General features: G+C 40.6%; 1 protein-coding gene across 1 annotated transcript in view; it reads left to right on the top strand.

The window, feature by feature from the left end:
• The window catches only part of elp1 (elongator acetyltransferase complex subunit 1), a 46,646-nt gene continuing 33,687 nt past the window's right edge, over window positions 1-12,959 (top strand). The window contains exons 1-13 of the mRNA XM_061891542.1: window positions 1-88; window positions 3,002-3,156; window positions 3,218-3,370; window positions 3,443-3,524; window positions 3,606-3,686; window positions 5,070-5,155; window positions 6,711-6,901; window positions 8,903-9,026; window positions 9,245-9,338; window positions 9,404-9,634; window positions 9,696-9,866; window positions 10,747-10,825; window positions 12,793-12,948. Coding sequence (XP_061747526.1) covers window positions 3,007-3,156; window positions 3,218-3,370; window positions 3,443-3,524; window positions 3,606-3,686; window positions 5,070-5,155; window positions 6,711-6,901; window positions 8,903-9,026; window positions 9,245-9,338; window positions 9,404-9,634; window positions 9,696-9,866; window positions 10,747-10,825; window positions 12,793-12,948 — 1,598 coding nt within the window. The 5' untranslated portion in view covers window positions 1-88; window positions 3,002-3,006. The remainder of the gene's footprint in view (window positions 89-3,001; window positions 3,157-3,217; window positions 3,371-3,442; window positions 3,525-3,605; window positions 3,687-5,069; window positions 5,156-6,710; window positions 6,902-8,902; window positions 9,027-9,244; window positions 9,339-9,403; window positions 9,635-9,695; window positions 9,867-10,746; window positions 10,826-12,792; window positions 12,949-12,959) is intronic.

Genomic DNA, 12,959 nt, shown 5'->3' on the forward strand with positions numbered 1-12,959 from the left:
CAGGGATTAAAGGTTTCCGGCTCGGCACCGCCACATGGGTGTTGTTGATGATTTGACTCTTACTTCACGTCAACGACTGCTCTTGTCGGTGAGGGTTTTTGTTTTTTTTAATTCTCGTACTTATTAAAAAACCTAACAGGAACTTGGAGCTAATTATTACATTACAGTCGATTTGATAATTGTAAAAAAAAAAAAAAAAAAAAAAAGCTAAAACGTAAGCTAACCTTCCTCTTTTACGGCTTAATGATTGGTGTCTGTCACCTATGCGATATATTTCACCTCAATGATATATTTTAGTATGAACTTCTCTGCTTTTTGCCGAGGCACAGCCCTTTATTTTTAACGGTGGTTGTTTTCAAACGGCTTTATTAAATACAGTTGGTTTGGTATAGTATTTACACCTCTGTTCATTCGACGTTATAAGTTTAGTATGTGTACAATTTCAAAGATGAATTAATTTACATGCGTCAAACCAGTATTATCAAACCGGTCTTGTAAAGATGATCTCAGTGATATAGGTATCATTTTCCTGTGGTGAGTATTAACGTTATGGATTATTCAAACCGGTGAAAATGCGGCAAATACACACACGCCTAGTATTTGTTCTTGTGACATTGTGCAGGAATATGGTCTCAACTTTGAGACCTCAGGATAAGGGAGATATTCAAAATTATAAGTATGTTGTAGCATCCCGGAAGAGTTAGTGCTGCAAGGGATCCTGGGTATATATTCTTTTGTGTTTATGTTGTGTTACGGTGCGGATGTTCTCCCTAAATGTGTTTGTCATTCTTGTTTGGTGGGGGTTCACAGTGTGGCGCATATTTGTAACAATGTTGAAGTTATTTATACGGCCACCCTCAGTGTGACCTGTGTTGTTGTTGACCAAGTATGCCTTGCAATGGTTTGCGTGTGTCTGCCGAAGCCTCATACTACATGTGACTGAGCTCACAAGCTGAGCGTGCGTGTTTTAAAGCCACATATATCATGTGACTGGACTGGCATGTTTATATGGAGGAGAAGCGGACGTGACGTCGGGTTGTAGAAGACGTTAAATGCAGTGCCTCTAAGGCACGCCCCCAATTTTGCTGCCCCGGGAGATTATCGGAAGGGGCACTAAAATTCGGAAAAATCGGGAGGGTTGGCAAGTATATATAAGTGTGTATATATATATACATATGTGTGTATATATATATATATATATATATATATATATATATATATATATATACACATGCGCCCCTCATCATCAGCTGCAGTGCTACATCACATACTTGCCAACCCTCCTGATTTTCCCGGGAGACTCCTGAATTTCAGTGCCCCTCCAAAAAATCTCCCGGAGCAACCATTCTCCGGAATTTCTCCCGATTTCCACCCGGGCAACAATATTGGGGGGCGTGCCTTAAAGGCACTGCCTTTAGCGTCGTCTACAAGCTGACATCACGTCCGCTTTTCCTCCATACAAACAGCGTGCCGGCCCAGTCACATAATAGAAGTGTTTTTGCCAGACACATAAGTGAATGCAACGCATACTTGGTCAACAGCCATACAGGTCACACTGAGGGTGGCCTTATAAACAATTTTAACACTGTTACAAATATGCGCCACACTCTGAACCCACACCAAACAAGAATGTCAAACACATTTCGGGAGAACATCCGCACCGTAACACAACATAAAGACAACAGAACAAATACCCAGAACCCCTTGCAGCACTAACTCTTCTGGGACGCGACTATATAGGCACCTGTGCTGGCACCTATCTCAGCTACAATCGGGCGTAAGGCGGGGTACACCCTGGACAAGTCGCCACCTCATCGCAGGGCCAACACAGATAGACAGACAACATTCACACTCACATTCACACACTAGGGCCAATTTAGTGTTGCCAATCAACCTATCCCCAGGTGCATGTGTTTGGAAGTGGGAGGAAGCCGGAGTACCCGGAGGGAACCCACGCATTCACGGGGAGAACATGCAAACTCCACACAGAAAGATTTCGAGCCTGGGATTGAACCCAGGACTGCAGGACCTTCGTATTGTGAGGCAGACGCACTAACCCCTCTTCCACCGTGAAGTCATATATATATATATATATATATATATATATATATATATATATGTATATGTGTATGTATTTATATAGCTGTAATTCACTGAAATCCAAGTATTTCTTATGTATAATAAAAACAATAAACATTTGAATTTCAGTGCATTACAGATATATATATATATATATATATATATATATATATATATATATATATATATATATATATATATATATATGTAAATAAATGAATCTTAATACACGTGACGACTCTGTATTATAAGGGATGGGTGGCAACTCTGTACATGCACCTTTCACTATTTGAGTAGCCTTTGTTCTGTCATTTGTGTACTGGCGAGCGATCTCTGAATCCAGGTACACATCCTACACTGATTTGTTGAAAACATCAGCAATGGAGAACGGGATGTTGCTTGTAGCTATCAGCATAGTCATCTTTGTCTCGGCCTACGTTACACCCTCTGGTCTCCACTTTGCAAGGTGGCCCGTAATACTGGGCTGTGACCGGTGCCTTGTGCTTCTTTGACCGTTCATGAGTGACCATATCCGTTCGGCCACCGTGTTCAATGGCGAAGTCTGATCTACAAAATTTGCAGGCAGCATACCCATTTCCCTTCAAACTGTCCTGGATTAATTTTTTTTCCCATTCATTTAGGAACTTGCAAGCCTACTACTTCTTCTTACTCGTCGTCACCATTTCTCTTCTTCTGCTTCGTCTTCTTCTTCTGTTCTGATTGCCGCGCTTGGCTTTGAGGTGTAACCGTTATTCTTGTCCCGCCAGAAACGGCGCACAGTTTAGGATGGTGTAGCAATATTGTTGTCCGGGTGGAAATCGGGAGAAATTCGCGGGAGGGGCACTGAAATTCGGGAGTCACTTGGGAAAATCGGGAGGGTTGGCAAGTATGGGTGTCCCTCATCAAAATATTTTCATTGTAGTTCAAATGAGGAACCTAAAGTTGCTGAAGAGCCTGCAGACCTCAGAGCTGCAGGACCCCGGCTCACCGCAGGGTTTGTCGGTGCGGGTTGACACTGGAACGCTACTGGTGGCCTCCCAGTACTCCATCACAGAGTTTAACCCTCAAACAGGACAGGTAAGACCTGAGCCGATATAGCCGTGACTTCTTCATCCAACTCTCCTTTCTGGCCGTGCAGGTTGTGACCGAGGCCTCCTTGACGGCGGATGGATTCCTTCCGCAGGACGGCAGCGGATCCGTGGTCGGGCTGCAGGACCTGGCGGAAGTTGAGTCGGCGTGTTTGGCCACCGCCGGCGGAGACGTCGTCCTCTTTAACCTCAACACCTGTCAGGTGTGTTGCAAATGAAGAGTGTTCCGATGGCGGGGAGATTGGTGCTTACTTTTATTTCCTGCCTTTGTACAGCTGGAGTGTGTGGGCAGCGTGGATAGCGGGCTGACATCCATGAGCTGGAGTCCCGACGAGGAGCTAGTGATTCTCACGACTGGTCAGCATGTCACACACACACATACAAACAATATATATACATATAATATCTTAATTATTCATAATATTTTACATCTCACAGGTCAGGAAACAATCATCATGATGACAAAAAACTTTGAACCCATCACCGAGTTTGCAATTCACCAGGATGACTTTGGTGAAGGTACAGTGGCTTTCATTAGAATAGAATAGAATAGAAAGTACTTCATTGATCCCTGGGGTAAATTCGGCACCACAGTTCGCTCACAATAGACAAACACTTAAGTATTTTTTACATGTGAATAATATAAATAGAGTGTATTATACAGCATTATTCACATGTGAATAATATAAATACAGTCTATTGTACAGCATTATTCACATGTGAATAATATAAATACAGTATTATACAGCATTATTCACATCTGAATAATATAAATACAGTCTATTATATGGCATTATTTACATGTGAATAACACAAATACAGTCTATTATACAGCATTATTCACATGTGAATAAGTCTATTATACAGCATTATTCACATGTGAATAGTCTATTATACAGCATTATTCACATGTGAATAACATAAATACAGTCTATTATACAGCATTATTCACATGTGAATAATATTAATACAGTCTATTGTACAGCATTATTCACATGTGAATAATATAGTCTATTATACAGCATTATTCACATGTGAATAACATAAATACAGTCTATTATACAGCATTATTCACATGTGAATAACAAATACAGTCTATTATACAGCATTATTCACATGTGAATAATATACATATAGTATTATACAGTATTATTCACATGTAAATAATATTAATACAGTCTATTATACAGCATTCACATGTGAATAATATAAATACAGTCTATTATACAGTATTATTCACATGTGAATAAGATAAATACAGTCTATTATACAGCATTTTTCACATGTGAGTAATATAAATACAATATATTATACAGCACTTTTCACATGTGAATAACATAAATACATTAAAATGCATATATTTGATATATTATTCTGTAAATTAGAATGTGTAAGTATTTCCATATTATCTTAGTGCTCTACACATTGGGTCAATGCAACCATCCATACCAGGGGTGTCAAATGTACGGCCCGCAGGCTAAACAGGTTTTATCCGGCCTGAGAGATTAGTTTTCATTAGGCTTGTGTTTGCTCTATTTTTAAGCAAAGAAAACAACCCAAAGTTGTCTTTATTTGTAAGTTATCATGCCAGGATTTTACCAGTCTGGCCCACTTGGGAATAGATTTGCATGCGTGCTCTGTCTATCTATGGAAGCCTATTGCTCAGATCGCAAACTTTAATTTACTTTTTTTTTTGTGGAATGCGATTACCTTCCCGTGTCACAAAAAAGAAAAATCCCAAATTGTTTTTATTTTTACCTGTGTGGTTCAACATTTTTCACATGAAACCCTGACATGTGTACCGCACTTCTTTATGCCAAACGGCATTTTGTTACCTTGTACTTGTGCATGTGTGACGGTTAGAAATAAGAAATAATAATAATAGAATCTCTTACGACGCAGGAAAGTTCATCACGGTGGGCTGGGGCAAGAAGGAGACTCAGTTCCACGGCTCGGAGGGCAAGCAAGCTGCACAGAGAAAGACTCAGGTCTCTATTTTTTCTTTGACACATGTCATGTTTTCTATTTACAATATTTGTGTGTGTCCATGACAGTAGTGCTGTGAAAAAAATTGATATTAGAATGAATTGCGATTTTTATTTGAAACTATTCTTAATGGATTAAAATAAAAAATAAAAATTGATTCATAAAAAATTTTATTTTTATTTTTTAAATCTGTCCTGTCCAGTTACTCAGGCAAATCGTTATGTTGATGTAGATCAAGGGTAGGAAACCTGTGGCTCTTTTCTGGCATCTGGCTCTCAGATAAACCTTAGCTGACATTGCTTAACACGATAAGTAATGAATAATTCCGCTGGTAATCACAGTTTTGATTGATTTAAACTTTTATTAGTAGATTGCACAGTAGAGTACATATTCTGTACAATTGACCACTAAATGGTAACACCGGAATTAGTTTCTCAACTTGTTTAAGTCGGGGTCCACGTTAATCAATTCATGGTACGTGTTAAAGTGTTAAAACAACGTTAAAAATATAAAACATTCTCATGCATTTTAATCCACCATTTCAACAAGTCTCATTAAGAAGTATTTTATTTATTATTGGTTAGCTTCAGAATAACTGTTATTAAAATGAATGACACTTATTATATTCTAAAAATGTTGGTCTTACTTACAAATGCACGCATTTAGTTGTATTCAGTGTTAAAATATATGATATGGCTCTCACAGAAATACATTTTAAAATATTTGGCTTTCATGGCTCTCTCCACCATAAAGGTTCCTGACGGCTGTACAGATTTATTTTAGAAAGGAGAAGTGTTGGATACTTCTCTTGTTGCCTTATTTGTATTTGACTTTATTAAATGTTTGTGTACAATTTTATTAAACAAAACCAGTTTTCTGTTAAGTCATATTTGAAATTTATCAGAGCAGTTTATGTATTTTATGGAGAAATGTAGTTAATCATAAAACTGGCACCCAATGTGGTTAAAAAGTATTGATATTGAATCGAGAATCGTTTTGAATCGAATAGTGTGGTGCGCAAAGATTCACAGCCCTAAAGTACAGTATATTATGCAGTTATTAAAGAATATTACATGCACCCATAAATAGCCCTAAGATGCCTATTTTTCAGTACGTCACGTCTTGTCAAAGCATCTTCCTGTTTGATAAAGTTGTTTGATTTCTGCTGGATTTATAACTGCGAGACTATTTGTCTCACAGGTATGAAGTTACTATTTATTAAGACAAATTATTCACAATTATGTACAGGTCAAATAAAGTTCAAAACCCCACTGAGTCATACCAAAGACTATAAAAATAGGAGCCATTACCTCCCTGCTTGGCACTCGGCATAAAGGGTTGGAATTGGGGGTTAAATCACCAAGGGGAGCTGCTCACTGCTCCCCTCACCTCCCAGGAGGTGATCAAGGGTGATGGGTTAAATGCAGGGAAAAAATTTTCCACACCTTGTGTGTGTGTGACAATCATTGGTACTTTAACTTTTAACTAAATCAAATCGGCAGATAGAAGCTCCTGTATGGATGTTCACCTAACTTGAGTGTGTGGACATACTTGCAGGAAGTCAAGCCCGCTCCAGAATGGGACGACCGCAGGCCTCGGGTGACGTGGCGAGGTGACGGACAGCTGTTTGCCGTCAGCGCCGTCTGTCCTCAAACCGGAGCCCGGAAGGTCCGAGTGTGGAACAGAGAAGGCGTCCTGCAGGCCACCAGTGAGCCCGTTGACGGCCTGGAGCAGGCACTGTGCTGGAAGTGAGGAACACTTTTTTAAAGCTTTATACTGGAATACCTCAAAGTACGAGCTCAGTCGGTTCTATGACGGAGCCCTTAACTCAAAATACTTGGATCTCAAATCAACATCAACCATTGAATAGAAATCAATTCAATCGGTGCTTGGCCCTGCCTAAAACAGCACAATTTTAACACGTAAAATGCCTTTTTAAAAAAACACAACTGTCTTTTAGTCAAGAAATATTGTAATGAAAACAATACAATGTACAAACTACAGTACAACTACAGGATTGCTTATTTTTATTGGATAGTGGTCTGTTTATTTAAATTCTTAGTTTTTTCTTTATTACCTTTTGTGTAATTTATTTTTATCCCACTTTTGTTTCCACTACCGCACCTTAAATTGGAGTCCTTAATCTCATTATATGCAAATATGATGACAATAAAGTCCATTCTATTCTATTCTAAATGGTAACACCCGAATAAGTTTTTCAACTTGTTTAAGTCGGGGTCCACGTTAATCAATTCATGGTAAATAATAGCATGCTGTCATAAGACGATGTGTTCCTCCGTGTTTGATCATACAATAACAATGTCACAACAGCTTAGTTAATATACAGGTTATAGGATGTAAATGAAGGATTGTTGACTGTTTTTGAATGCATTTTTAAAGTGACTTACTGTAGGGGCAGAATTGATTGCTTCCATTAACTGCATTGTTAGCCATCTAGAACGAGACAATTTCAAATCAAATCAAATTTATTTATAAAGCACATTTAAAATTTACCACATGGGTAGCCAAAGTGCTGTACAATGGGCAGGTTAAAAGATAATACGCGGACCGAGCAAACAACACAACACAAACAGAACATGATAAAAAATAAATAAATAAAACATAAAAACAGGTTCACAGCAGGTGTATAATGGGGCGCCATTGCAGGATGGATATCAGTGTTAAAAGCCAAGGAATAAAAGTATGTTTTTAAGAGAGATTTAAAAACAGGAAGAGAGGAGGCTTGTCTAACACTCAGATGTAGGTCGCTCCAGAGCTTGGGAGCAGCAGCAGCGAAAGCTCTGTCACCTCAAGCTTCAGCCTTATGTCAGGGACCGTCAGCAGCTGATCGGCTGATCTTAGGGATCGAGTGGGGCAGTAAGGCCGAAGGAGGTCGGAGAGATATGTTGGCGCCAGGTTGTTTAGACATTTAAAAACAGAAGGAGTTTAAAATTGATTCGATAACGCACAGGGAGCCAGTGAAGGAACGCTAATATAGGGGTGATGTGCTCACGTCTGCGGGTCTGTGTTAGCAGACGAGCAGCAGAGTTTTGCACCAACTGCAGGCGGGCGAGGGAGGCCTGGCTAATGCCTACATACAGGGCATTGCAGTAGTCTAAACGATTCGAGATAAAGGCGTGAATTAATTTCTCGAGGTCATGTCCTGACAGAAGCGGTTTCACTTTCGCTATTTGACGTAAAACAAATTGTAAAATTTGTTTTAGAATGCAAAAAAAAAGAAGAAGCCTTTTGTCTTCTGGTCTCTCATGAGCATTGTGATAGATAAGCAAAAAAAGAAAAATTGCAGTTCCCCTTTTAAAATCTCTTAAAACCCAAGCTGTTTGTTTGCATGCCTTTTTATTTATCTTTGCTATTTAGGCTTGTTGAACCCTAATTAGAATAAAAACTAAGAATCATCTTTTGATATGATGTACTTAGTCCATAAGTACACAAACGTGTACTTCATGTTTAGTGACATGCTAATTCTTAATTTTTACACTTAATTTTTTCCAAATTCCATTGTATGTTATACTCTTCTGACACCACCAGATGACAGTATAAGTGTCCACATAAGCGGCCATAAGACCCCAATTCAGAAGTGTACACATTTTTGGAAATAACAGCTAAAAGGTGCCGTCTACGCATGTGGCCAAATAAGTCTTTAGAGGTTTTAAGTTGAGGTACCCTTCTATTAGCAGACGTGCGAGTTGTTCCAAGTGAACCCATGTGAAAGAGTCTCCATGTTTCAGACCCTCCGGCAGCCTGATGGCGAGCACCCAGCGCCACCCCAACAAGCACAGCGTGGTCTTCATGGAAAAGAACGGCCTGCTGCACGGAGACTTCACCCTGCCACTCAACAAGGACCAGGCCAAGGCAGGTTGACTTCCAGACCATCCTAACCTGTTCAGGGTCACGGGGGCGGAGCCTATTCCAGTGGGCGTCAGCACCCATCAATGGATGTTGCATAACATTTAAGGCGCTGGATCCTTCTTGCCTCTCGTGTGCTAATGCTAAATTTCACACCTGTCAGATTCATGTCAACTGTGCTTCTTAATAATGATAATTCAAGATCGTTGATATTTTTCTTGCAGGTGAAGGAGCTGCTGTGGAACAATGACTCCACGGTCCTTGCTATCTGGTTAGAGGATTTGACAGCGGGGGAGCACGGACACGTCAACACTTGTGGTGAGTCCAGTCCAGGGTCCGGTGCAGAAGACAAAAAGCGACTAATGTCCGTTTTCTTCCTGCAGTCCAGCTGTGGACGGTGGGTAACTACCACTGGTACCTGAAGCAGAGCTTGGACTTTGGCAAAGACCCCCAAAAAGCGCCGGCGTGCGTGTGCTGGGACCCCGAGCGGCCCCTGAGGCTCCATTTGGTGACTCGTGGCTGGGGGAGCCTCACCTATGACTGGGGTTGGACCACGGAGAGGAGCCCCGGGCTGGATGCGACGGATAACGCCAACGTGGCTGTGATTGATGGAGGTGAGGACCAATGGGATGAGAGGAAGCAGAGGAAAGGTTGATAGTTCTAATCCACCTCCAGATAAGGTCCTGGTGACCACCTTCAGGCAGACTGTGGTCCCTCCTCCCATGTGTTCCTTGGAGGTGCAGCTGAGCTCAGCGGTCAACCAGGTGACCTTCCTCTGCCGGCCTGGGGGGACCAATCAGCTGGCGACGTTCACTGCCGATGGATACATATCGATCTTTAGCCAAGGTGGGTCACAACAGAGAGCGAATAGTGATTGTAAAGAAATAATTAGAGATGTCCGCTAATGGCTTTTTTGCTGATATCCGATATTCTCCAACTCTTAATTACCGATACCGTTATATACAGTCGTGAAATTAACACATTATTATGCCTAATTTTGTCGTGATGCCCCGCTGGATGCATTAAACAATGTAACAAAATTTTCCAAAATAAATCGACTCAAGTTATGGGAAAAAAATGCCAACATGGCACTGCCATATCTATTATTGAAGTCACAAAGTGCACTGTTTTTTTTTAACATGCCTCAAAATAGCAGCTTGGAATTTGAGAGCATGAGGAGGTTGAGGTGGGCGTTGTTGAGGTGTGGGGGTAGCGGGGGGTGTATATTGTAGTGTCCCGGAAGAATTAGGGCTGCAAGGGGTTCTGGGGATTTGTTCTGTTGTGTTTATGTTGTGTTACGGTGCGGATGTTCTCCCAAAATGTGTTTGTCATTCTTGTTTGGTGTAGGTTCACAGTGTGGCGCATATTTGTAACAGTGTTAAAGTTGTTTATACGGCCACCCTCAGTCTGACCTGTATGGCCGTTGACAAAGTATGCCTTGCATTCACTTGTGTGTGTGGAGAGCCGTAGATATTATGTGACTGGGCCGGCGCGCAAAGGCAGTGACTTTAATGTTTATTGGCGCTCTGTGCGTCTCCCTCCGTCCGTGTACACAGCGGCGTTTTAAAAAGTCATACATTTTACTTTTTGAAACAGATACCAATAATTTTGAAACCGATAATTTCCGATATTACATTTTAAAGCATTTATCGGACTGCCGATATTATTGGACACCTCTCGAAATAATATTGTTAATGAATGAAGCCAACATTTTCTGATGGAGCAGATTCAGGAGAAGAACCTGACAAAGTGGGGATTGGATTCCGGACTGTGTCTCGTGCCTTGGTCCTCAAAAAAACGTTCAGGTAACAAAACTAACATATGAAAACTCTTTGGGTTTCTGATACAAATGAAAGATTGCATGAATATTTCTGTTACATCCTAAAGGAGAGCTGTTCACAATCATTATGAAAGACATGGCGACTGATGTGTTGTTTTTTAACGCATTCTAAATATGAAATCTGCTTACAATGGAGCCAATGTGAGCCGCTCTATTCTGCCTATGAAGCCCTGAAACATCCATACACTTAAAAAAAGGTTTTATGTACTGTACATGATGTAAGTATATATGTAATGTAGTAACATGCATATTTATAATAATATTTAATATTTACGTCATTTAAAAAAATATTTTAAGCATAAGCGGCGCATCAATTTCAAAAACGCACCACGACGTCCGATTTTTTTTTTACCTGCTACTACTCACTGCAGACTTCATAAGAGCCAACAAACATGATAAAACATCACCTACTGTACAATGTCTGTTGTCATTAGGATGCCGACTGCTAGAGTATTGTTATTCTCCCGTTTTGATGAAGAATCACAATCCTCGTGAAGAAAAGGGGGGTGGAACCAGATGTTTTTTCGTGTCGTTTTTGCGACTCCCGGGTCTAAATAGGCTTTCAAAGTGTACCAAATCGTCGGAATAGGTCCTCATCCTTCTATTGTCTAGGTGAGAGGCATGATATATGATCTACAATAAAATTGAGTAACAAATGAAAGAGGAAGCAGCTGATCATGTCAACATAGGCATGCAAGCAAGCTCTTCTGTAAATAGTCCGTCAGTGTTAGAGCTTATAATAAAAATATTACTAATACTTGGTTAATATTTAAGTCCATCCATCTATCCATCCTAATTCTACCGCTTGTCCCTTGGTGCTTTTGTGAATGTTTTTTTTATTAGCTTTTATGTGCAGGATAGAGGACCTCCCATTCGCTCCGTTGTAAGCCAGACTTTTGTTTACGTTTACTCAAGAGTTAGAATGAATTTAAAAAAAATATATATATATATATATATACACGCACACGCATACACAAGTCTCCAAAACGTGTTGCTACAATAAAAAACAAACAAAGGAAAATATAATAAGTGGTACTGTTTTTAATTGTATTTATATATATAGGGACGGCGTGGTGCAGTGGGAGAGTGGCCGAGGGTCACTGGTTCAAATCCCACCTAGAACCAACCTCGTCACGTCCGTTGTGTCCTGAGCAAGACACTTCACCCTTGCTCCTGATGGGTGCTGGTTGGCGCCTTGCATGGCAGCTCCCTCCATCAGTGTGTGAATGTGTGTGTGAATGGGTAAATGTGGAAGTAGTGTCAAAGCGCTTTGAGTACCTTGAAGGTAGAAAAGCGCTATACAAGTACAACCCATTTATATATTTATATATTCTATCCTAGCCCGGTCGCTGCTAGCATGCTAGAAAAGAGGACATGTACGGTGATAGCAGCGATCGGGCTGGGATAAATGGGCTGTCAAAGTGTACCAACTCGTCGGAATAGGTCCTCATCCTTCTATTGTCTAGGTGAGAGGCATGATTTATGATGTACAATAAAATTGAGTAACAAATAAACAAATGAAAGAGGAAGCAGCTGATAATGTCAACATAGGCATGCAAGCAAGCTCTGCTGTAAATAGTCCCTCTGTGTTGGAGCTTATAATGAAAATATTACTAATACTTGTTTAATATTTAAGTCCATCCATCTATCCATCCTAATTCTACCGCTTGTCCCTTGGTGCTTTGTGAATGTTTTTTTATTAGCTTTCATGGGCAGGATAGAGAACCTCCCATTCGCTCCGTTGTAAGCCCGACTTTTGTTTACGTTTACTCAAGAGATAGAATGAATTAAAAAAAAAATATATATATATATCCGTCGTCATGTCTTTCATAATGATTGTGAACAAAAGGCAAAATTAAAAAAAAAAAGTGCAGTTCCCCTTTAAGTCCATCCTTTAAAAGCCAGTTTGCTGCCTCACCATTTTTTCTGCAGAACTGCCATCCACCAGGAGGCGCCGCTGTCTCTGCGGCATCTGCTTTGGCTGCAGGACGATCTGTTTGTGGCCGCCGGCCGCGGTCCGCTGCCCACCTCCACAAACCTGATGACGCTGCGACCCGCCCAGGACGCCTCGGACACGCTGGCTGTCAGGTCCCTAAACC

Source organism: Nerophis ophidion, linkage group LG29, assembly GCF_033978795.1.
Source record: "Nerophis ophidion isolate RoL-2023_Sa linkage group LG29, RoL_Noph_v1.0, whole genome shotgun sequence".
In the NCBI taxonomy this organism is placed as follows: Eukaryota; Metazoa; Chordata; class Actinopteri; order Syngnathiformes; family Syngnathidae; genus Nerophis; species Nerophis ophidion.